Source organism: Adelges cooleyi, unplaced genomic scaffold (assembly GCF_023614345.1).
Source record: "Adelges cooleyi isolate 19-005CV unplaced genomic scaffold, UGA_ACOO_1.1 ACOO_flye_CR_arks_rails_tigmint_CR_PRNA_8, whole genome shotgun sequence".
Lineage (NCBI taxonomy): Eukaryota > Metazoa > Arthropoda > Insecta > Hemiptera > Adelgidae > Adelges > Adelges cooleyi.
Window position 1 is genome coordinate 2,681,939 of NW_026096513.1, and position 25,877 is coordinate 2,707,815.

Consider the following 25,877-nt stretch of genomic DNA (forward strand, 5'->3'; position numbering starts at 1 on the left):
ATATAGGCAACATAAGAAAAAAGGGTTTTAAAAATTTCGACCATGTCAATTTATTTTCAAGTTAATTTGTATAAGGTTCAGGGTATAATTTTTAACTTGTACAATTTTTTCTGCGTGTAAAAGCCATTTTGTTCCTAAAAGAAACCAATTTAGTCCTAAAAGCCAGACAAAATTACGCCTACTTATAATGATCGGATTTTAATTCTGTAAAAATAATTTAGCTGATCCACCTTATTTCCAGGTTATTGTGGAAGTCGAGTTTTGAAAAATTGTTACATTTACTTAAAAAAGCCAATGAAGTGAATACTAAAAATTTGAGAAATTTGAGATATTCAAATAGGATTTAAACACAATTTGAATTAAAGTATCAAAAAACGATTGCCACAATAACGTAGGAAAGAAGCTGATAAACCACTATTTTTACAGAATTTAAATCGAACCCAAGTAGGTGTAATTTTGCCAGACTTTTCGGTTTAAAACGTCCAAAAATCCCGACCGCTTTCAATCTCCTCAAAACCTTAAATAACCGGTTTACCCGCCGATGCCTGATAATAAACTTTACTTTAACATTGCTATAATCCGCGTACTCCTCGTATATACATAAATGCACTGTCCTGAATTCACATTTAAACATTTCCACCGTCGTTAAAAAAAATAGGTGTCGAAATCTTACTTATAATTTGACTAAAAACATTTATTTTTATGGGTCATTTTTCAGAACTATTGAAAATCGGCAGCAAAGATATAGAAAGTTATTATAAAAAATACATCGCTGCGTTCGAACTGAAGGAATACGAAACGGAACTATTCTTTAACCCCGTTGCTTTGCATTCACTTCCGATTGCAATCAACATTTATTCAAACACTGAATTGCAAACTGTAGCCAATGGCGAAATCGTTACGTACAACCATCCACTGGAAAGTTTTTTTTATTACTCGTGCGGCCATGAAGAATATGAACTTTTTATACCTTTTACAAGTACTCAGTTATTAGTGGTGTTCTGTGTAATATTCGGAGCTAGATTTGTCATATTTCCGTTACACGAGAGGGTTACTGGGTTTTATCAAATGCAAATACTGTCCAACATGAATCCTGTCGTTTATTGGATCGTTTGCTTTATTTTTGATATTAGTAAATTAACCTTAATTTCACTGGCAACTATGGGCATGATGTACGCATTAGACTTGTATGATGTCATCCGAAAAGATATCGGTTAGTGCATTTACACATGTTTACACGGTTAATAGTGAAACATTTTTTCTTACCAATCCAACATAATGCATTGTGTGAACCTGTTCTTTTCAGGTGTGTTGTTTGTGTTAACTGAACTTTTCATGGTATCTATTTTAATTCTAGCGTATATATTCAGTACTCTGTTCAACAATGCAAACACGACAATTATTCTATATAGTGTATTGCTTATAGGAAGTAAATATTCTAATAATATTATTTATGCTTTGCTTTAACACAATTTATGCTTTCAGTTGGGGTAGGGCCAATCTTTTGCAATATGTACGCATCTTCTGTACTTATTAGCAATGGTGAAATAGACATACACAATATATTGTACAGCGTTGTTACGACTAACAACGTATTTTCACTTTTTTCACCGAACGTCTACAATCATGCAGCGCTCAAATTTATGGACATTACACTTCACAATAACTTCTGCAATTTATGTTCAAACGACGAATACAGAAACGAATGTAAACGTAAGTCGGTATCGATTTACAAAAATCTATCAAATATAATATACATATTATATTATACTTCCATATGTATGAAATATATGGTCAACATCGACAAAATGTCAGTATTATCTATATTTGTGATTACTTTTGTTCTCATTTAGTGGGATTTGGTAAGAAATTAAAATTTTTTGTTGAGCCTAATGAGGCAAACGATTACAAAGGACTTTTATACGACTTGTATTTTTTAATTGGAGATACGATTATATACTTGGCGATATTTGTGATAATTCGCTGGAAAATTACACGAAAAATTGAAATGTTAGTTAGCAGATTAATAATATCCGGTTTTAAACGACACGATCAACACGGTTGTCAAGGAGTGATCGATGAAAAAGAATATATAAAACAAATAAAAATCAATGAACTGTGGAAAACAAAAACACTGCTGATCGATAATGTTCAAAATATAAATGGCTGGTTGAAACCCAAGATTACGGACCAAGTGAACTTATGTTTGAACCAAGGCGAATGTTTTGCCATTTTGGGAGATTCCGATGCCCGAATAAACGACATCATCAACGTAATTTCCGACAACTGTTGTCCGTACGGCAAAATATTCATAAAAGGTGTGAAATTGACAAAGAACCGTCATTGTGTTGGATATATTTTGAAAAATACAAAATTAAACAAAATGCTCACTGGAAAAGAGACTCTCGAGTTCTTCGCCAATCTCAGAGGCGTCCCCCGGAAACTTCTTTCGTCCGAGATCGAAACATGCATTCAACACTGTCGTAAGACTATCTATATTAAATTAAAAACTTGATATTATTCTTTTTTAACCGTAAAGACGATTTTATATACAAAGAAAATTGCGTTAATGAAACTCGGTTTATTGCAATCATTTAAATGAAATAATTGATGACCAAATAAAAACAAAACGATTTCAAACGAACCATTTTTTTTAGCTTCGATGCGTAGCTAAGAAGGTATTGATTTTACAATAATGTGTTTATTTTTATTTTTGTGTCTGGACCCACGATATTTCGTAAACCACTCAACCGATTTCTTCGTGTTGCAACTCTATAGATCAGAAATCATATCTGAAAGATACTCTATTGGGCCAAAAATTAAAAAAGTCACCCCTTCCTCATCAAAATCGAGAAAAACACCCAAAAAATTTACAAATTTTTCAACTTAAAATTACGATGCTCTATAACTTTTTTAAAAATAGTCAAAAATGTTCCAAATTTATATGAATTTTTCTTCAAACATAGTACTATCGACAAACATTAACAAACCAAAAATATATCATAAACCCTTTCCCTTTAGAAGGGATAGAATTTTTTTCTTTATTTCACTTTTTCAAGCAAAGTTTTAGAGATTTAGATCTGAAAATTAGACCAAAGGTAAATCTAAAATGGAACTATAACATATACAATTTTCTCAAAAATCTGTAGTCAAATTTTTTTTTTTAAGGAAAAACCCCAAAATAGGGTAAATTTACACTTTGGCCGTAGTCAGTTTCTTGGTTGCTATGTGTGTGTGAATCAACAGTCAACAGGTAATAAACATATTTTCATTAAATTGTTTATTACGATACATGGGTAACTATGACAGTACATTTTTATAGACAGACGATCAACCCTTATCGTATCCACCCTGCACAAGACTAAATATTAAATTTTAAGTACATTATTGCTGGTCCCACGATATCTTCTAAACCGCTATAACTGGTTTGAACATACTGTCCACAGATTCGCATCGAAGCGTTTATTTAAAAGTGATTTTATCACTTTCAGTTATAATAAAATCTGTAGACCTGTGACCTCTCCGTCCCCACTATGCCCCGATCCCACTGTACTGGCTTTTTTATAACAGTATTTATTATTTACCTATAAATCATTTTTACAGAACTCGAAAAGTATAAAGATCAGTGTTGTGCTTATTATAGCCATGCGACAACGTTGAAGATGAAATTAGCCATTTCTATGATTGGAAAGCCAGTGTTGGTCGTTTTAGACGAACCGACCGAGGGAACTGATCCGGTTACCAAGCAAATAATATGGGACGCCTTGGACGAAATCAAAAAGAATGGCTGTTCTGTTTTAATTACAACTCGCAGGTAGGTTACCATAACGTTTATGTGCTAATGGAGATATTTCAATTTACACGCATAGAATTCAATTGTTTACCAATACACAGTATGGAAGAATGTGAAGCGTTGTGCGATAGAATTATGGTGATGATTCGTGACAAAATCAAGTATTTCGGGAACTTGGACGGATTCAAAAGCCAATATTCTGGCTATATCGTGGCGATTACTCTGGAAGAAACGCCAAGGTATATCCGTGATTTAGATAAATTGCGAAAAATAATGCATTCCACTTTTGGCGGTCATGACGACATCGAGAACCGAGAATTACTGGTGTACAAAACAACAGTTGACATCACTTTATACCAAATGTTTTATGCCATGGATCGCATAAAAACGGCCAATCCCATTGTACTCCGCTACACTATCAGTAATATGACTTGGGAACATATTATTACATAGCAAGAAAATAAATAAATTATATTATGTTGTTAAACTTTACATTTAGTTGTTAGAAACCAATTCCAAAAATCCAAAGAGGATCTAAAGATACCTAAACATTATTGTGCAATGTGCATTTTGTGTACTGTAAATACAATGCTAAAAAAGTGATAGTTTTACCTTATAATAAATAAATAGGTCGAAACTGTAAAATCAACAAGAATACTAGAAATCCTAACCCGTCCTATTGTACAGTTTTATTACGCCTAATCGGGCAATTTGTACAAAAAATAATATACAACGCAGTATTAACAATAATAAAAAAAAAATGGACAATAAGAAGAAGACTAAAATAATAATATCTAGATATACCTAATTTAATACTTTTATAGGGCCATTCCATTCCATATTAAAGAGCCTATAAATTCTTAGGAATTAAACCAAAAACTCTGAAAATTGTACATCGCTGTACGTCTGATAACGAAGACTTATTTCTAATAGGAACTGTAAGAACTGGAATAAAAAGATGTTAAGCGGTGATCTAAAATACGAAATAAAATAATAATAAAAGTATATAATTTTTATGGTTAAGGGTTTTCATTATTATTTTATTGCATATAACTATAAGTGCTTAAGTTTTTTTTAGATTAAAATACGAAAAATTCATGTTCTTACAACTCTGATATTGCCCATTTTAGCAAAATACCAAACTTTGAAGTTACTTATATTTGATAGTTACTATTATAGAGTTCCCCTCAAGTTAAAGAGTGCCGCCATTGGGCGGCTGCTTTTATTCATGTGTATCCAAGTCATTGTATTATTTCCGCTTACGGACTTATTGTAATATAATAATTACAGATTGTTTGTTTTACCAATAAAATGTTAAAAAAAAAAAAACTATTTTAGAAGTTCTGAAACAAAAAAGTGGTTAGACGTGTCAGAATAAAAAAAAAAATTTGACCTTGAGTCAGCATAAAAATTTAATAAAATGTTGAATTTATTTGTCAATTTTTAGCTACTTAAAAATTTGAAAAAAAAATGTTTTGTATTTTGCAATAATAAAAAATATTTTACAGTTACGCAACTCACTTTTTCATAACGAATTTAGAATTTTATAAACCGTACGCTGAAAAAGTTTCTACGAAACTCTTTCTTCAATTCTTTTTGTACTATTTCCATAACTTTTCGTTGTCTAATAAAATAAATTATAAGAACACTGATGTTTTTTTAAATTTAAGAACTTAAATTTGGGGTTTAGTCTATTATTAGCTACTAAGTATATTACTACTAAGTCAAGGCCAAAATTTAACTTTTTTTTAAAAACAATTTAAAAGTACTAAGTACTTAAGCTTACAAAATAAAACAGTTTGTGAAAATTTTATTTTTTATTTTCGAGCATTAGAACGTTTAACCTTTTTAAGTACTTTCTGTTTTCCAGATATGATTTGTTATTAATTTTATACTTCAGTAAATCGGTTCAGCTGTTGCAAAAGTATTGTGTATAAAGTGCAAAACTTCACCTGCCTTTGTGGGGATGAGAGGCGAATGAAATTAATGATAATATGCCTAACAAATGTTTCATAAAAATGACGTCTGTTTCGTTTTTTAATCATTTAAAGCGTATTAAATTTAATTAAATATTGAAAGTTAAAAACATGTAAATTTTACTAGGGATTATACCAGTTTTGTTGGCAAAGAAGTGGATTATACATATCAAATTTTAACCACTATTAAGTAATAATAATATATGATTTTGGATCGATGAAGATGCTACTCAAATAAATTGGTCCGTAGAAAAAAAAATTATCGTGTTGAGTACAAAACAAGAAAACACATTATCATAAAAATAATACATTATTAGTTTTGCATCGAAGCTAGCTAATATATAACATATAGATTTACAAATACAATTTTTTAAATAAATATTATAACTATTCGAATAGTATTCAAAGGATTTGAATCTAGAATACTCTCAAATGTCAAACCATTCAAATATTTCCTATCACTAATGACAACAAACATTATACACGAGTACAAATAATATCAAAAAGCAAAATGTTTTCATAAAGTAATTTTTAATTTTACTTAAAAATTAAACAAAGAATAGTGAATCTATAAATATATATATGTAAATAATTTGTTTAATGTTATATTTATACATAAAATACCTAATAAAGGTAAATTAATTAATTGCACGACAAATATATTATCATAAATAATCTTACAGTTAATATTAGTTAAAATATGAAGTTCATTGATATTATTTTCAACATTTTACAAAAATGTTGTGCAATTACATTGAGTAACAATCAATATTAGTAGAATGATAAATTATTAATGTTAAAGTCAAAGAGAAAGTATAATTTACATAAAATATTAAAATCTAATTTAAGTTATAAAAATTACTACAAATACATAGGATTATTAAATTCAAGTATACAAAATTATATGTTAATATTTTATATTTTTTAAATTTATTCATTGGGTTAAATTAATACAATATCATATTAATACTAAATAAAATATAATTTTAAAAAATAGGCTATAAAAATTACAAGAGATCCAGAATATATAAAAATTGTTAAACTAGAAGCAAAGTTTTACACACATGTAAACAGAAATTAATACATACTCCCATTCACAGACACACAAATTTCTTTTAAAAAAAATGTTTTAATTTAATTTTAAAAGCACACATAATTTTATATTTAAAGTATAAAATTCACTAGAAAGATAAATGAAGAAGATTAAGCGAAAGAAAATTATTTATCAATATTATGCTCTAAGCGTTCTTCTAAAAGACCTTGTAATCTTTTAGCTATAACCGGAGGGGATGGAGGTTTCTGTTTTGCATTTGGTCCATTAACATGTTCGTCATTTATGTTTCTTTTCTTGGTAATAGCACGCATAGTAATCAAATTAATATGTTGTAAATCCTAAAAACACACATCAATTGGTTAATTTATAAAATGATACTCTAAAATTACTTATAACACATTTAAATTATAATAAAAAATAAATATGAGACAATATCAAAGATATTCTCAAAATCATTAACATACTTAATAACAGTAATTTATAGTTACAAATAACCACAAATAATATAAACCTTTCTTATACTAGGTAGTCAGTTTAGACGGTTCATTATTAGTAAAGGTAGGTAATTGCCTAAAAAAAACGGATAATTTACAGCCTTACGTACCAAAAATTTTCCCAGCCCATAAAAATCAATGGTGGGGCAAATGCCCCCCTACAAACCTTCCCCCAAATAACTCCACTGTATACAGATAGTGGTTCTAAACAGCATAAAAACGGCGACCGGGTTTATGCAGTATTCAGGCTAGCAATAGAGAGAACAATTGTCATTGTTTATAGACGAGCGGATAGTAGTAAACTATGATGAGGGTACCTCTGTTGCCACCATAAAATCAATCGCCGTTCTTATGTATAGCACCCCTAATTTGTATATTTTTTAATCAATGCTACTATATACTAGGGTAAATTTAAAATCTCGTTATTTTCTTCATATTAACACTGAAAAATATATATATATATATATATATATTTCTCTTTGTGTAATACACATTACATATTATAAGAAAAAAAATTCTTACTTTTTTTGGACTTTGATTAATACAATAGCTCAATGGTTTTATTGGCGATATAATTGGACTACCGGGTGCTTCAAGTTTACGAATAAATATTGGAATTCTATCACTAACACGTCGAGTAGTCGGTGAATGCAGTTGAGATTTTGTAGCTGGCAAAGGTGACAAAACGAGATTTTCATTCTAAAATTAAATAAGAAAAGTAAATTATCATTAGTTATTAACAAATAAATAACACTTGTATTAACATACATCATTTTCTATACATAACCTTTGTTTAGTTGGGAAGGATTAATATTTGAAGGGGTTGCTAATAGACCCATTCAAAAGTGTGACCAATCACAAGTTTTATACTTTACTATACCATCAATCTACGAGTTACAATAAGTGTCTCATACAAATTAAGAATGTTATCAAGCAACCTAAAAAGTACCTTGTAAACCTCCTCTCTCTGGACTAGTTTTTACTTGACAATGTAAGCCTTACATAATTTACTAAACTTATTCAACTATTCACACCCTTTTATTTTATTCAGTTTTTGTGTCTTTAGTTGAGCAGTTTTCATAATAATGAAAGAGCTGTTTTTGTATTAATAATAGTAGTAGTAACTTACTGAAGTGTTTGTAGAATATCTTAAAGCATAATCTTTTACTTCATAGACAAATACTTTATTGTAAAATTTAATAAGATCAATACGTTCTTCATCACTTTGCGACCCATCACTTTCTATTTGCTCTGTTTTAACAAATTAAAACATTTTATCTTAATAAATTGTTCATAAACTTGCGTTTTTAACTTTTAAAATGGCCCACAACTTATTTTATTTTTACAGATTGTATAGTTATAATTTTTTAGTAAACTTACCTTGACTAGATATTTTTGAAGATATTAATACACTGCGGTAAATATGTGACGCTGATTGTGGCTGATTACGGTAACATTTCATAATGTCTTGAAATCGTAAATTTAAATTCACAACCTGTTCAGTTTTAAAGAAAAATATGAAATATTACTATATAAGAAAGCTTATACAAATAAATATGTTATGCATAGGTCATCTTTTTCAAAATTTTAGTATAACAAAATATCAGGTGCAACATGCAATTGTAGCCATTTGCAGTCCTATACATACAAAAAAAAAATATATATATATAACACTAACTCGACAAATTATGTATATAGTACACATCAATATTTGGTCTAGATGTCTATCACGCATCATATCTGCATGTACAATAATGACGTGTTCAAAACAAGTCCAAATCTTGCGCATTAGATCTTCATTAATACTCAACTGGTAACACAGATCTTGCATGCGTACAGAAGCCAAATTATAAAACTGAAAAGTCAAAAAAATTATGTTATGAGAAATATTAAATTATACACTATTACTTCATTCTTTACTTTTCTATAAAATAATCCAAACGTTCCTATTTTTTTATTTGGTGCCATTCGAGGCAAAGAATAAGGTTGCCTATTTTCATTGACAGGAATCTGACGTCCTAATCTCATAATATTAGGTTGTCCAGGTGCTGGGGATATAAATCTGTCAGATACTGGACTATCTGAAAATCATAAAAATAAGAACACCAATATATGTAATTTGTATCAAATTGATTTTTTTCAACAAAAAAAAATTGATAAAATAGCTACCTACAAATCTAATAGTTACATGAAAATGAATAAGTTAACACACGACATTTTGTGATAATATACGCATAATAAAAATAAACTGCGCATTAATCTATTTAACAAAAATATTTATTAATTTTTTAAGTGTTAATTGTCTTACAGATGATTGCAAAATTCGTCAGGTCCCAATTGTTGTAGTTTCACCCAATTAATAAAAAAATTAATAAATTAAAAACAAAGTTTATATTGATGTAATGCTACTTAAAAACTTATTTACATTTAGTAATCTTTAAACAATATTATGTGATTCTTAAACACCTAATACATTATTAAAACTATGTACAATTTTACTTTTAACCATTTCAGCACAAACTATTTGTTATGCAACACACTAGAACACCAGTTAAAATACTAGAATAGGGATTAGAACACAGTTACTTACATAAATGTGTATGTTGTTTATGCTGAAAGGGTTAACCTTTTGTAAATAACAAAATATTTTATTTTACACAAACCTAACCGAAAAATCTGAATAGCCTTTTATGTCAATGCTAAAATAAAGAATGAAGGTTTCTTTTATCTTAAAGATGAAGTATTTTTAGTATTATTTGAGTTATCCAGCAAGTTCTAATTCTAAAATTGTACGCCAGTTCTACACAAATTCGGGTAAGTTAATAGCTAACTCTTTCTAATACCTTTATGATGAGTAGTCTGATTAATCTCTACTTTATAATTTTGATTAGATGCATGTGTTCCTATGATATTGACCAAAGCAATATCTTCATATCTAGGAATTTCTTTTTCGTTTTTATTAATTAAATCCCATAATGGACTATGAGTTTGCCAAGATAAACTATCTAAAACTTGTTCTTCAACCTAGAAAAAAATACACTCATTAAATATTGTTATGTATTTTAAAAGTTATGAAATAAGGTAAAAATGTTATTATGAAAAAAATAAAATTAAAAAAAATAAATTTTAAAACATAGTATAGTGGACACATTATAATAGATAAATTATAAAAAAGAAAAATTATTATTATTGTAGGATCAAATTATAAATAGCGTTATTATTAAATTTAATTAATTGAATACATAAAAAAAAATAATTATAATACTGTTCACTTAATATCTTTTAATACACAACTACACTCACCCGATTCAAATGTTTCACCATATCTCGAGGTAATTTATCTTCCACACGTACAACTACTTCAATGACCTTGTATAAATGATATGGATGTATTTCTAAAGCGTTCATAACCCAAGGGAACGCACAATGTGAATTGTAAGCAAATAATATCATTTCTAAGCAGCAAGCAAGAAGTGTCTCATGAAATACATTATGAGAAATTAAAGACTAAAGTAAAAAAAAAACCACTATAATTAGTTTAAAAAAATATATTACAAAATTGTTGTTTACTATAACATACCCTAATATCATATTTTGGATTTTTTGCTTCTTTAGCAACAATACTTTCAAATAGTTTATAAAACCAAACTTTCGCCAAGTGAAACCTTTTTTCAGCAATATCATTGTTTAACGCAGCATTTCTATCAATAAAGGAATATTGTGTGCAGAATTTATTGCCCAGTTTGGCAATTAAACATTCAATTTCATCTTTCACATTTACAGCACAAGACCTATTTAGTAACAACGTTTATACCGATTATAATGCTTATATTTAAATATAATATTTAATACTATGAAAAAGGTAAAAGTCTTTATTTAATGCCAAATGGCAATTGAGCCCACTTACTTTAGTAATAAGTACAATTTATCTGACGGCTGAGGTAAAAAATCTGTTAAAATAGATTCAATCTTGAATACCATATCTGTAGCATTTTTTATAGGTGTACTTTGATCGGAATTATCAATTTTTGGTTTCAAATAATTTTGTCCAGTAAGAGGAGTATGATAATTAAATAAATTGTTCTAAAATGAAAAAAAAATTGTATTTAAGTTTAATGGGGGAGGGTCGTGTAAACAGCCGTTTTTTCAGATATTTTTTTGAAAAAATGGTAAGATTTATTTAAATGAAATAAATTACATCATGAAATTGTCAACTCAAAGTATTTTACAAAAAAGTTTCATATCGAAAAAATTAAAAATGGTGGCATTGCAGCTGTTTGAATCTGGCTTTTCGTTTTTGCGCCGTGCAGCGTACAGGTTGCTCTAATTATCTAAAATAAAAATTCTAAAATTTTTCTGTTAGAATACGTTCATACGTTTTGCATAAACCTAAAATTTTATATTAAAAATTCAGAATAATTTTTAACGAAAATACCTATTTTTTGTATAAAAAATTTCTAAAAAACAGTATTTATTATTTATTGAGTAATAATAATTAATAAACTTTTAGGTTCATTCAAAAGCCAGAAGTTAAGGAACAAAATGCGCCAAACCACATGTCAATCAGATTAAAATTTATTGAGCTACATTGCACGGCGTGCGAAATATTTTTATTTTGAGGAAAACGCGTTTAAAGTAGCCAATTTTCCAATTTTTCGGTTGGTAGATAACCTACCTAATTTGAATTTATTTTTGCATTTTTATAGAAAATTTTAATATTTTTTTCAAAAAATAATGTAGTTCTAAAGTCAAAACAACAATTATATTTGGTTAATAGACTGAAAGGTACAACGTTTACGCGCGCGGTTGGTTGTATAATGCAACTACGCGTAGCACAATTTGGAACGCGCCTATATAGGCGAGGTTACATAAGACATAAAGGGGGAGGTGCCATAGTGTATATAAGCGGATGATGTAGTTTTAGTGGAAGAATGTCTGGATGAATTTGGTGAGACTTGGAGAGTGGAGAAGAGCTTGAAGGGAAAGGACTGAGGATTAGTAGGAGTAAAACAGAGGCAATATGGTTTGATTTTGGAGAAAGATAAAGGGCAAGACAGGTGATGCAGATGGGTGATGATGAAGTGTGTGAGGTTCAAGTACTTAAGATTGGTTGTACAAAAAAATGGTGTATGAGGACGTGAAAAATAGGGTAAATTGTGGATGGATGAAGTGGAAGGCAGCGTCAGGGGTTTTATGTGACAAGAGGATGCCTATAAGATTGAAAGGTAAATTTTATAGGACGGTAGTGAGGCCAGTAATGTTATATGGGTCGGAATGTTGGGCAATAGACAAGAAAACTGAACAGAGAATAAGTGTAGCGAAGATGAAAATGCTAAGATGGACAAGTAGAGCGACTAGACAGGATAGAATAAAAAACTAATACATAAGGAGGAGTCTAGGAGTTGCATAAATTATGGGGAAAATGAGAGAGAATAGATTGTGGTGGTTGTTCATGTTATGAGAAGAGATGAGGAGGCAGAGGCAGAGAGAGTTGTTATGAAGATGAATGTAGAGGGAAAGAGAGGAAGACCGAAGAAAATATGGATAGACGGAAAAGAGTGATATGAGGATTTTATTGGCGAGTTAGAACGAGATGTAGGAGATCGAGCTCTATGGGAGTGGAAGATTAATGTGGCTTTAATGTCGTTGGGAGTATAAAATGAAGATGAAAGAGAAAACAATTTTAACTCTACTTTTTAAGTTATAGAAAAGTTGTTCATTTTATACATAGATATACCTTTTTATTTTCCATCTCTTTAGCTAAATCTTCAGTAGTACATTCAGTTGATGGACCTATTTCAATGTTAGCATTGTCAGCTGAAACATAATATAAATAATTTTTGCAAAATGGTCATTATTAAAACACATTTAAAACATATTTATACTAACAAAGAAAAATCCTTTCATCAAATTCACCAACACTCAGCACATATTGTTCATAGCGCTTATTGATAGCTTTATAATTGAAGTCAAAATTAATCGGGTCCAAAAGTAAAAATAAATCTGAATCTCCTTTTAATACCTTAAAATAAAAAATAAAAATAACTATTCTTGATATTAGAATCAATCAAATGAGAACGACATTAAACAAGTTGGTAGAACATTGCATGTGGTCTATGACGAATAGGTACTAAGTAGTAATTTATTACAGTTTTAGTCTTCTCAGAAACTAATATTATAAAAATAAAAATTAGATACTTACACGTCTCTCAATCAATTTTTTTAAATTGACTTTCCAAGCATATTTTTCAATTGAATTGGCCTCAGTAGCTATGCCTTCATAATGTTTGCACAAATAATCAATTATACAAATTGGTTTGGTTGGTGGTACATAAGAATTAGAACCAAAATCTTGTGGTAGGCCTAAAAAAAAAACCAAATTTTAATTCCAACAATTCAAAAGATTCAGACAGACTTACTTTTTAAAAATTTTATATTTTATCTATATTATAATGATATTTTTTTGAAACCATAATTAACTTGACTGTTCAGCCTAATAACCAATATAATAGTATAATATAATTTGAAGAAGATTAAAGATTTTTCTTGATTTTATGTTTTATATTACATACACAATGAATTGAGGAGATACCACAAAATATGTATAATTTTCTGTAGTTGTAATCAGTTTTAAGAGACACAAAACATAATAATAGTCGTAATATTTTTTATTTATATATAAAAGAAAAAAATAGATTTAATTGAATAGTAATACAAAAAAGTGCTTATTACCTAATGTAGACCCGTTATGTATTTGATGCTGTTCAGAGCGCAGTCTTTAAGATTATCAAATTATATTATTATAAAAACAGTCAACCAGGTTTATATTATTTAACATAATAATTAGATTTTAAATCTTAACAAAATTATGCAAGCATATAATTGTAAGCAAACAAAAATTACCACCAAATGACGTGTTGAGAAGATCTCTTAAGTCAGCAATAAGAACATTTGAATAAATGTAATCACAGCAAGCTAATAACAAATGATAAGAGTTTACCAAATCATTACTTAAAGTTGGAAATTCAGATTTTGTAGAAATAAATAAAGTCCAACAGAACTCGAAAAGTTTAAAAGATGAACAAGAGACTCTGAAAAAAAAAAATTATTATTAAGAAAAATAATCGCATCAATATTATGAATACTATACTTCTGTTTTTTAGAACAGCGAGGTTTCATTTGTTCATCCTTAGTATCATTAAACATAGCTGTAAAAATCGGTTGAAATTTTTTAAATATAACCATTGAAACAGCAAAGTTATTTTCCAATTTTTCAATTTTATTGCGCAGTTCAGACGGCATATTAATCATATCTGCCCATTTTTTACTCTTGCTTATAAAATCTATCAAGCTACAGAACAAAAAAAAAATATATTTATTTAAATGTTAAGCAATATAAATAATTTGTAATACTTAGTAATAATGTATGATCTTACTTAATATTGCAAAGACGAAGCAACCGTGTTAAGCTGACCAAGTTTCCTTCAATCAGAGTTTCGCTATCTCCAACTGCTTGCTCAGTTACATTACGACATGCCACATATATAGCACAAGCCAACCAATGACTTGGATCTCCCTAAATAAAAAGTATCATAGAAAATTAACTTTGCATAATCATACTAACTAGGTACCTAACATGTAACAAGTATAAACTTACATCAAGGGAATAGTTATCTTTAACAGCACAATAAGTGGTCCACGCTCTGGTTGCTGCGTTCTTATCCAAATTTAAACCTTTACACAATTCCTGATATTTGCCATTGAAGACCTCCGCATCCACACCGATGTTTCTAGGTACGCCCATAGTATTTTCAAGTGTACACTGAGGTTTTTAATTTGTCTAAACAACGAAAGTAATTAAATAACTAGGTACATCATTCAATGATGGCTATTTTAGCGAAATCACTATTAAAACTATAATAACTATAGAATGACAACAACAATCACTCGATAAACAAATAAACTAAAAAGCAAATGCACCATGCAGATGGAGAGTCAAATGCTTAACAATAAAGCAAACCAACACGTCGTCTATCAAGTAAACGCGGGCAGATCGCAGAAGAACAACAAACAGTGATATCATGTAGTAGGTAGATGGCGGGAAACCAGGTGAACAACAAAAGCCAAGGAGCCTATGTACAAAGCATGATTTAAGATAATCAGCTCGTGGTGCGATGTCAATAATATTCATTATTTAATAACCCAGTGTAGCCAGATAGAAAACTATATAATCTGACGGGTAATATTTTTTTCAATTTTATTTTATTGTTATTTATAAAAAAAATATTTTCATATTTACACTATTTACATGACCTGAGGTTACTCCCACTGGGATGTCTTGACTAGTTCACCAACGTTATTATTTTCATAGTTTAAAATTTTGAAGTTTACTATGAAATTAAAATTTTTCTCAACTTTAGTGGTGCAATTAGGTGAGGGGGCTACGAGTGCTAGGCACCAGCTCCCTCAAGATGCTAATTATAATTATAATAATATTTATTTGAAGAGAGCAAATAAAAAATTACGTCCTTACAGGCAAGCATTGCAGAATTTAACATAAAACTTTAACAAAACATGACTAAAACTAATACAATTTAAATTTTAAAATAAGACATTATCAAATGAAACATAATATAACAGATTAAATATAATTATTGAGGAAGAATCTTGGCTAGGGAATCATAAAACAAATCTCCATGAATGAAATAATTAAGCCAGTTAATATTTGGCCAGTTGAGATAAATTGTTACTTGGAAAAACATATTATACCTTTTTAGTTTTTACCTATATCAATTTTTTCTATAGGCATAATCGTCGTAGGAATAGTGTCATAGGGTAAAAATGGTAATTGTTTCAAGTACACTTTTTATACAAATGTAAAAATTTACTCGGGATAGTTTATCATAGGTACCTCCACTTTTTCCAATCACCGTTTTTCCTCTAGGACAAAAATACATATTTATTAGAAAAAGTGGATATTGGTAAAAGTTGTAGCAGCCCAATCGTGGTCATACGTGATGTCGATGATACCATCGCTTATCATATTTTTATATTATCTTTCAAACGATTTCAAATGATAAAAAATAAAACACCATAAATTATAGTATTTGCATAATAGTAAATAGTATATATTATATATATTCATATTGTATAAAGTGTTACAGAATTATATTATAGCATATATTTGATAAAATATATCCTGTTATATTTTACAACAGTTTACAGTTTGCAAATTATACTATTAAAGTTTGAACTTTGAAAATTATAAATTACTCTAAAATGAGAGTAATAGGATAGACAATATAATATCATGACGGAATTAACTTCTCAGATTTTTGCTCCATTGGTGGTGTGAGGTTTGTTGATTATATTTTTCTTACGTAACCAATAAAGTATATTATTAGCTTTGATGCAAAATTTGTTAATATTACATTAATTAAAACTAAAAACTGTATTTATTTTAATATGGATTTTCGGTGAAATGGTAAAATTCGAATCACAATATAATCATTAATTGCTATTGTTTTAACATCTGTAGTAATACATTTTTTTAGGGATGTACAATTAAAGAATTATATATTGTTTTTAATATTAAGTTTCTATTGTACCTTATTAATAATGTTATATACTTTTCCAAGATTATTTTTATACATTACTAAAATGTTAATATCATTAATATATTATAATTGTTTTAAATATTTAGGTAAATCAACAATGAGTAAAACTAATTTAAAGAAAATTAATATGTTTATATATGAGTTACCATATGCAGAACGAAAGGATTTCTGTAGTATTATTGATATGAATGATAAATGGGAAGACCTAGGTATTAGCTACGTATATTATTTTTTTAATTGCATCTAACTGTTTTTTTCTAATTAGCTGACATTTTTATTTTATTATTTTACAGGTGGAAAGTACATGAATTTCGATTGTGCAACATTATTTAAAATTGGTAAAGCTTTCATGCGAAATCATTCCCCGACTGATGAGTTATTAAATTTATGGGGCGAACAGAATCATACAGTTTTAGAATTGTTTATAATTTTATCTAAAATGCGACATTATCAAGCAATGAGCATTCTTAAGCCATTTGGTAATACATTTTTTTAAATTTTTCGTATTGCAAATAAAAATAATTTAAAACTTTTTTTATTTTACAGTTGATCAAAAATATCACAAACTGATTTATCAAGGTGAAAAAAAATTTAGTAATCTAGTCGAGACTGGAATAAGTGATTTATATGTAACTATAATTAACAATATTTATTTTTAATAATACATGTACAAGTGTTTTTAATTACTATTATTACATGCTACAGGACAAAACGGATAGTAATCTTATTAAACTAAATAATAACAGTCGACAAAGTAGATCTAACAACCGTATAAACCAACAAGACATAAATACATTGAATAAAAGCAACGAAGCTAAGAGTTTAGACCCAACCACCATGCAGTCCTCAGCGGAAGCATGTACACCTTTAATTACGTATAATGAATTGGAAAAAGCTACTAATAACTGGGATAAAGCAAATATTTTAGGAAAAGGAGGATTTGGAGTAGTCTTTAAAGGTATTTGGAAAAATACTGCTGTGGCTATAAAACGACTTGAAGCTCAGGTGGTTATATTAAAACTAGAAATTTTATAAATTATTATTATTAAACAATACTTATTAAGTTTTTATTTTTAGAAAGGAGCTGAACAAGAATTTAATGTTTTAGAAGCTCAACGACAGCAGTCTTTACGTGAACTAAAATATTTGAACTCTTGTCGGCATGATAATATACTTTCTTTGTATGGATTCAGTATTGGAGGGGAAAAACCATGTTTAGTTTATCAGTATATGCCAAATGGTTCTCTGGAAGATAGATTACAATGCCGTGTAAATATTTTTATTTTTATTTTCATTACTTTTTTTTTTCATATGGCGTAAATGTTTGAGTGTAGGCCCGAATGCCTAGTTCGGACACCTGCTTGGCAGAATGGGCTGATCACCCGTAGATTTCTGCCAAGTTTTTAGTGGGGGGATGGCAGCATCTTTCCATAGACAGTTGCCTGCCTAGACTTCACTAACAAATAATATAGATTAACAATTAATAGACTTCCAAAAATATCCTTTACCCTTTTTCAATATTCGGTTGTATGGATATTTCGATAGCAATGCTACAATCAACAGCGCTCACAAATAATAAGCCTGTTTTTATTTAGAACATTTTAATGTTTTATTACTTAAATAAAGGACCGCTACTTTTGCTGTTTTACCTTAGTAATATAAAATATTCTAATATTTCAGTGCTATTAATAATTACAAAACATTTTTAATATTCATAATTTTAATTCAGCTATTCAATCTAGCATAATATAGTGTAGGCATATAGTATATTCTTTGATTATTTGACAAAATTTCATATTTAATGTATGCAAATCTGTCAGATCATCATGATACACTCTATATATTATGTATATAATATGTGTACAATTTTGTTTTTGTTATAAAATATATTTTATTGTATTAAATTCAAGCAACAAACAAAGCCTTTGTCATGGTGTCAGAGGTATAAAATTGCTACAGGATCAGCTAGAGGCTTACAATTTTTACATAGTATGGTATTAATTCATGGTGATATTAAGAGGTATAATTCTTTCAGCATCTTTTAATCCAGATCTATAATCAATTAAATACTATTAACATCTTTTTTTGTAGCGCAAATATTCTTTTGGATCCATATTTTGAACCACGTATTGGGGATTTCGGCTTGGCTCGTGAAGGACCACTTCAGCAGTACACTCACGTTAAAGTTAGTCATGTTCATGGGACTAGACCATACCTTCCAGATGAATTTTTGAGAGGCAAGAAATTTTCTGCAAAAGTTGATACATTTAGTTTTGGCGTGGTAAGTACAGTATACTTATAACTATAGTTGAGGAGGAAGTTTTTTTTTTTTTTTTTAAATTATAGTTGAGGAGGAGTGGCCAAGTGTGTAAGGCGTCAGTGTGTTTAGCGCTCACTGTCGCCGGTTCTACACTCTGTCAATTTATTAGTTACAAGTTATTAAAAAAATAAAAACCTTTAGCTCGGTCTACTATGAGCATTGGTGTAGTTATAATCTAATGCGACTAGATGCAAACTATTTTTATGCGCTAAGGGCTCTATAAAATACATATAAGTAGCTTCATAAAAAATACAGATGTGTCCTAAAGTATTATATACACCAGGGGCAACTAGACTTGCTGATTCCATGATAACTAAGCCACTCATTTAAGGCATTTGGCAGTGTGTTTATTACACAGAGGAAAAAATTAATTTTCCAGTAAATTATTCCAAGTTTTATTCCAGTATTTGTTTATTAGTTTTAAAATTCAGGAATATAATTTCTCAGTTTGTTTCAGATCTATACAATTCTTAATTATGATAACTTCCTCTTCTTCTTCCCTGGCACTTAATACTCTCCAAGAGTTTTGGCCGCCAGCACAATATCCCTCCATTTCTCTTGATCCTGAACTAATTCCCTCCATTCCTGTACTCCCAATTTTTCAAGGTCTTCCACAACATCCAGCCATCTTTTCCTGGGCCTCCCTCGAGATCTTTTTCCCATTGGTTTCCAGTTAAGGACTGCTCTACTTGTATCATCCTCGCTTCTCCACATCACGTGTCCTAACCATTGAATCCTTTGCCCTCTTATGAAGCTGATGACTGATGCAATTCCAAATTCGTCTTGCAGTTCTTTATTAAATTTTCTTCTCCAAGTTGCATTTTCGGTATCATAAAGTGGTCCACGAATTGTTCTCCAAATTCTGTTTTCAAAAGTCCTGAGCCTTCTTTCGGTTGTACTGGTGGTAGTCCATGCTTCGCAGCCATAGGTAGGCATAGGCCTTATTAATGCCGTATATAGTCTAGCTTTGGTTTTCTTTGAGAACAATTGATTATTAACAATTAATTATGATAACTAACAGAAATATCTCTTTTTATACATTCTCTCTCCTACTATAGTGTTAAGGCTAAAAGGAGTAATGCAGGTATAAATATTATAATTTATATTAAAGGAGTATTAGTGAAAATTATAATTATTATTATTACTATCTACTATAGATCTTATGTCTATTATGAAATATAGTTTAACACGTTTTTTTTATTTTTAGGTTCTTTTTGAAATAGCAACAGGACAACGAGCATATGATAGCTCAAGGGACCACAAATTTTTGGTAAAAATTAATTTACTAAATTATCCATTTAACATAGACCACTAATTTTCTCAGCAAATAATTAAAGTACTATAACTTTTTTTTAAATTATATTTTTTATAATTTTATGAAATTTCTATTTTCTAAATATTTACATATAGGTACACTTCTTAGTATGTGCCACAGCTCTATCGACTTTTGAAAACCAATAATAATTTTCTAAAAATGTTGATTGGTTGATAACCTGTATTGAATGATATTTCTTAGTTATTAGTGGTTAGAAAATAATTTATAAAAAAGTTGTAAATATTTTTAGTCTGTGCACACTACTATCTTGTCTAGAATTTGAAATGCTATTAAATCTAAAAGTATTTATTCAAAACTAGTTATTCATCCAGTCAATATTATCAGTAGATCATTTTTTATTTAAAATGTTAATAAAATGTGTGTAAGGACACATATTTTTCTTTAAAAGGTTAAAGAAAAAACAAATATATGTATATTACCTAAAAAATATATTAATGTTGAACTATCGAACATTATGTAAAATAATTTGGTCTTAAAAAGTCAACAAAAAGTAAAAGTACAAAACTTAAATTATTTTTTTGGAAAAAAGTGGCTTTTATGAAATAAACTGCACTGTACATTTTTATTATATAGAAAAAACTTTAACAACACTTATGGTTATATAGGGTGTTCCAGAAAGCAGCCACATTTTGAAAATTCTATAACTTTTTTAATATTCGTCAAAAAAACAAATAACACATACCATTGTGTGCAATACCCCTGCGACTTTTTCTTATGGGAGTACGTAAAGTCAAGAAAAATTTGCAGGGGTAAGGACACAACACCATGGTGGCCACAGAAATCAGGCGAGTGATGGGTGATCTAGATGTCGAAATCTGCAAACATGTCATTCGAAATTTCATGGGCGTTGAATTGATGGCTTGTAGGGCGAGGACAGGCGGTAGTATGCCCGATGTTATGTTCCACACATAAACCTCAGGACCTCCTGAACACAATGGTATGTGCTATTGGTTTTTTTGACGAATATAAAAAAAAGTTATAGAATTTTCAAAATGTGGCTGCTTTCTGGAACATCCTATACATAGTGAAGAAACAAAATATTTCATAATTTTTTTCTTTATTTTTATTCATTCCCTATTAATTTATTGTATCCCTATAATATTCTAACTTTTGTTTTTCTATACTTCAATAATTTCAGAAAGATCATGTCGAAAATAATGATAACTCTATTTCTGAAATGATAGACGCTAAAGCTGGACTAGATGAATGTAATGTGTTTCCTTGTTTAATATCCCTCGGGAAAAAGTGCGTTAACTTTAAACCAAAAGATCGCCCAGAAATGGAACAAGTGTTAAAACAGCTGGACACCATAATATTGCAAGACAAACACCAATGTAATAATATAATATAACTGTAATAATTAATCAATTTAAATATATTTATGTAATATTTATATACTTTATTTTTTAGCTACTGTTAGACACAGTTTTGTACCAACAAACCAACTTGAAGTACAAATGCGAAAACTATCTGTCCCATCAGGATCATATCATCCTCAGCCGTGGCTATTTGTAATTTCATAATATTTATTAAGTGCATGCTGTTTATATCACTAACGAGGTAAAGGATTTTAACTTAAGTACATTAAGAATAAAAAATTATAATAATTCATACAAAATTGTAATTATTTTTAGAAATTACAATAATAATTGTTCAAACAAAATCTAAAGGGAAAAAAACATTATAACACTTATTAGACTTTTTTTTTTATATACTGTTTATTGATCAATATTATTTTTTTTTTATGTCTAATAAATTACATTAATACTTTTAGTTTGATCATTTTCGGATCTATCCATGTTGTCATTAGTTAGCTAATGTTTTTGACCCATTGCAGGGTCCATCTTCATAGCGAAAGTCACAGTTACACTGCAATGACTATACAGTGGAACAGTGACTATTGCTTAGAAGATGGACCCTGCAATGGGTCCAAAACGTAAGCTAAGTAAGGACAACATAGATATATCTAAAAATGATTAAACTAATAGTTCAATCCATTTAAGTTTTAACTCATTTTTAATGTTGCTTACTGATTTTTACTTATTTTGCTTACATTAATGCTTACTGCGTGAGAACATTGTCACCAAGCTAGTTTATTATGGTACATAATTCTGTATACCTGTTGCCTGGTTTGTTGTATTAACTAAATTATTTTTCAATAACCACTGAAATAAATGAATTACTAGTATTTAAAAAATCTAGTACAGTGGGGTCGAGAAATAGGGTGAACGGAAAGGATAGGAAAAGGGTAGTGGTACAATATAGGTCACAGGTGTATAGAAATGTTTCAAACTGAAAGTAATAAAAATCATTTTTAATAATGTGCTTAAAGTTGTAGTTAGGGTGGATACGATTAGGGTTGATTGTCTTTCTATAACAATTTGTTGCTGTTGTTAACCATTTATCATAAATAACAACACAATGAAAATATTTTTCGGATACCTGTTCACTGTTAATTCTCTCACACATAGCAACCTAAAAATTGACTGTGGTCAAAGTGTAATTTTCCTCTTTCTTTTTGGTTTTTCCTTAATAAAAAAAAAAGGGTTTGACTACAAATTTTTGAGAAAACTGTATATGTTATAGCCCCATTTTAGAATTATCTTGAATCTAATTTTCAGACTTTAAACCCTAGAACTTCACATATCAAAGCAAAATAAATAAAAATTGTCCACCCTTTCTAGGGAAAAAGGGTTTATAATATTTGTTCGGTTTGTCAACGTTCATCAATTTCTAATCTATAGAGTTGCTACGCGGAAAAATTGGTTCTGCAATTTAGAAGACATTATGGCTCTAGACACAAATTAAAAACATATCATTATAAAACAATACCTTCTCAGCTAACAAACATATCAATTAAATTTTGTAGTTGTATTCATTTTGTTAAAAAAACTTAAATTTAGAGTCCAGCTGCAAGTAATCAACTACTAAAGCGTAATCTATCACCAGTATCTCACCCTGTTGCTGCTATGACTGCTCTTGATCAAAGTGAAGTTACAGTTATCCCTCCTATCGAAGAAAATAACCAATGCGGTATGTAAACCTACTTCGGTCAAAATTACAGTCGCATTAATTAATGTTTCATTATTATTTATTAGAAAGCCAGCTGTCATCGTATAGCAGTGAAAATTTTTTAGTAGAGATCAAGGATCAATGTAGAGATTCTGTAGTCCAGACTACAAACAAAGAGTTGAATGTAAGTACTTAAAATTTTATGTTTGTATCTAATAAAAAAAAATTCTATATTAAATGCCGAATTTAGCGATGCTTAGCATCATTGTTAAAAATGTACTGTATTTATATAGAATTATATATCTATTTATTTGTTATTTTTAGAGCACTTGGGAGAATTCAATTCCTAGAGAATGTGATGTATTACCACTAATATCAGAATTGGGTATCCAGCCAACTGAAAATCCCAATGAGTAAAGTAATTTATATTTTTATCATTTGTATATACTATTTCTCAGTTTATAGAATATAATCTTAATAGTACTTAAATTTTTAATTGAATATTTCTAGTATTGAATACCTAATACCTGTTTGACAATTATTAATACTAAACAATACACCACTACATATAATTTTAATGGTTATATTATTACATACTGTTACATACTTATTATTTGTATTTAGGTATTAAATATATTTTTATAGTACTTTCATGTATAATTATGTATGGACCATGTTCACTAAAAAATTTATTTACTCGAGGTCTACTTGTTGAAGTACTGATAAAAAAAAATACATTCTTGTTTTTAAATTGTTTGAGTGCCTATAAACACTGTGCATCGCAGCTGCTCCCCTTTGTGGTTATGCACTTACTTTTAGTAGGATACATTTATTTAAACAACATGAAATGTATTCTAAAAAACTCTATTGTTGTAAAACGAATAATTTTATTCAAGTTTTGTACACAAAACATCATACTATAATCAATTTTAAATACTACAAAAAAGTGAATTTTACATTTTTTCAATACTTTCTTATGGAACTAATAGCTTGCGCTTATGTTCACTGCACTGAGCCGAGTGTCCTCGCAGTGTCTATATAATTTTGAGCCAGTTGCTCCTAAAGATTTTTAATAAACAATAACAGCTGTAGGCACTATTTGTTTTTGTTTTTGACACTGCATATTTACATAGGCGCAACTAGACCTACATTTGGGGGGTGCTAAAACTATGTATACCCGACTAATCATAATTCTTACCTTCAATTTTCAAACTATTAGATATAATATTTTTTATTTTCCCCGAGTAAAACCATTGCTATGAATTGTTTCAATTCGTCATATGTGCTTTGTTCCAGGTGACGAGAGTAAAATTATTAATAAATTAAGGTATCTAGTTTCAAAACCAGCCAAAAGACATTTAGAAAACCTTTTTTTTTTTTTAAGTGGCCACACGGCACACTGTATTACGTGGTATGTAAAAGTTAAAACTATTATTGAATTATAATAACATTATCAAATAAACATTATAACTAATTTAAACCGTGTTGAGAAAATCTAGGTTGGTTTTGAAACTATAATCGCTTCTTACTATGAACAGAGTATTGACGCCTCAATTATCATCAATAATGTTCAATCTAGTAAAAAAAACAATGGGTTGGCCATACTACCCACCTACAACAAATAGCTATGTTATTATTGGTATAAATGTATGTCGATAAAGGTCTGCTGTCCGAGGTGCATATCTTTTAAAAACAATCTATTATTATATTATGAACAAGTCAATCCCAATATAAGTTACCATTGAATGACAAGATTTCAACTTCAACAAAGATATGTTATGTTTATACAAATAAAAAAAGAATCCATACATGCCCAATGTTGAAGGGCTACAGCCCCTTCAACCTCCCCCCCCCCATTGATCCAGCCTTGTATATTTCACTACTGAACATTGACTATAGTTTATGTGCATGTAATGTGTTTTTGTTTTAATATTTGTTGTAATTAATCCTCCCAATATATTTTTCACTCTAAAAAACATATGTATGTATTTGTTTTAACGTTAACTATTGTTACTGTTTCATGTTTGATTGAAAATCACGGAGTATAGGAACATAGGAATAAATAATAATAAATGTACCTCTATTGATTATTACTTATTGCTATAGAGTATCTTCCAATTTGTTTTATAATAATATACAAACTTAATAAACAATAACATTTCCAGTTATTTATAAATAAAATCATAAAACATAAGGGATTAATTTTAACATTCATCTAAATGTTACGATCATGATTATTTTAAAACTATTTTATAATACAAAAATGATGCCATTA

General features: G+C 28.9%; 3 protein-coding genes across 5 annotated transcripts; 2 read left to right on the top strand and 1 right to left on the bottom strand.

Annotated features, from left to right (window-relative positions):
* Positions 1-2,405: 2,405 nt before the first annotated feature.
* LOC126845818 (uncharacterized) lies at positions 2,406-4,660 on the top strand. The gene is made up of 3 exons (XM_050584746.1): positions 2,406-2,483; positions 3,604-3,814; positions 3,895-4,660. The coding sequence occupies exons 2-3, from the start codon at positions 3,663-3,665 to the stop codon at positions 4,244-4,246; spliced, it is 504 nt and encodes a 167-aa protein (XP_050440703.1). The 5' UTR covers positions 2,406-2,483; positions 3,604-3,662; the 3' UTR covers positions 4,247-4,660.
* Positions 4,661-6,744: 2,084 nt separating this feature from the next.
* Positions 6,745-15,377, bottom strand: LOC126845821 (retinoblastoma-like protein 1). The gene is made up of 17 exons (XM_050584750.1): positions 14,975-15,377; positions 14,754-14,893; positions 14,468-14,668; positions 14,221-14,408; positions 13,520-13,680; positions 13,207-13,339; positions 13,055-13,134; positions 11,225-11,400; positions 10,898-11,108; positions 10,621-10,824; positions 10,161-10,341; positions 9,238-9,398; positions 8,996-9,172; positions 8,698-8,812; positions 8,447-8,568; positions 7,840-8,016; positions 6,745-7,161 (listed from the first exon to the last, which is right to left on the bottom strand). The coding sequence occupies exons 1-17, from the start codon at positions 15,119-15,121 to the stop codon at positions 6,988-6,990; spliced, it is 2,748 nt and encodes a 915-aa protein (XP_050440707.1). The 5' UTR covers positions 15,122-15,377; the 3' UTR covers positions 6,745-6,987.
* A 1,115-nt stretch (positions 15,378-16,492) lies between these two features.
* LOC126845799 (serine/threonine-protein kinase pelle-like) lies at positions 16,493-24,971 on the top strand. 3 transcript variants are annotated; one of them, XM_050584700.1, is made up of 15 exons: positions 16,493-16,673; positions 17,021-17,143; positions 17,228-17,413; positions 17,481-17,563; positions 17,640-17,939; positions 18,012-18,203; positions 18,845-18,954; positions 19,026-19,215; positions 20,462-20,524; positions 21,729-21,924; positions 22,001-22,101; positions 23,494-23,623; positions 23,689-23,786; positions 23,927-24,020; positions 24,899-24,971. In XM_050584700.1, exons 2-14 carry the CDS (start codon positions 17,032-17,034, stop codon positions 24,017-24,019), a joined length of 1,854 nt encoding a protein of 617 aa, XP_050440657.1. In that variant the 5' UTR covers positions 16,493-16,673; positions 17,021-17,031; the 3' UTR covers position 24,020; positions 24,899-24,971. The 3 variants fall into 3 exon arrangements, with proteins under 3 accessions (XP_050440657.1, XP_050440656.1, XP_050440658.1); XM_050584699.1 differs by lacking the exon at positions 24,899-24,971 and having other exon boundaries at positions 23,927-24,212; XM_050584701.1 differs by lacking the exons at positions 23,689-23,786; positions 23,927-24,020; positions 24,899-24,971 and having other exon boundaries at positions 22,001-22,150; positions 23,494-23,613.
* The last annotated feature ends 906 nt before the right edge of the window (positions 24,972-25,877 follow it).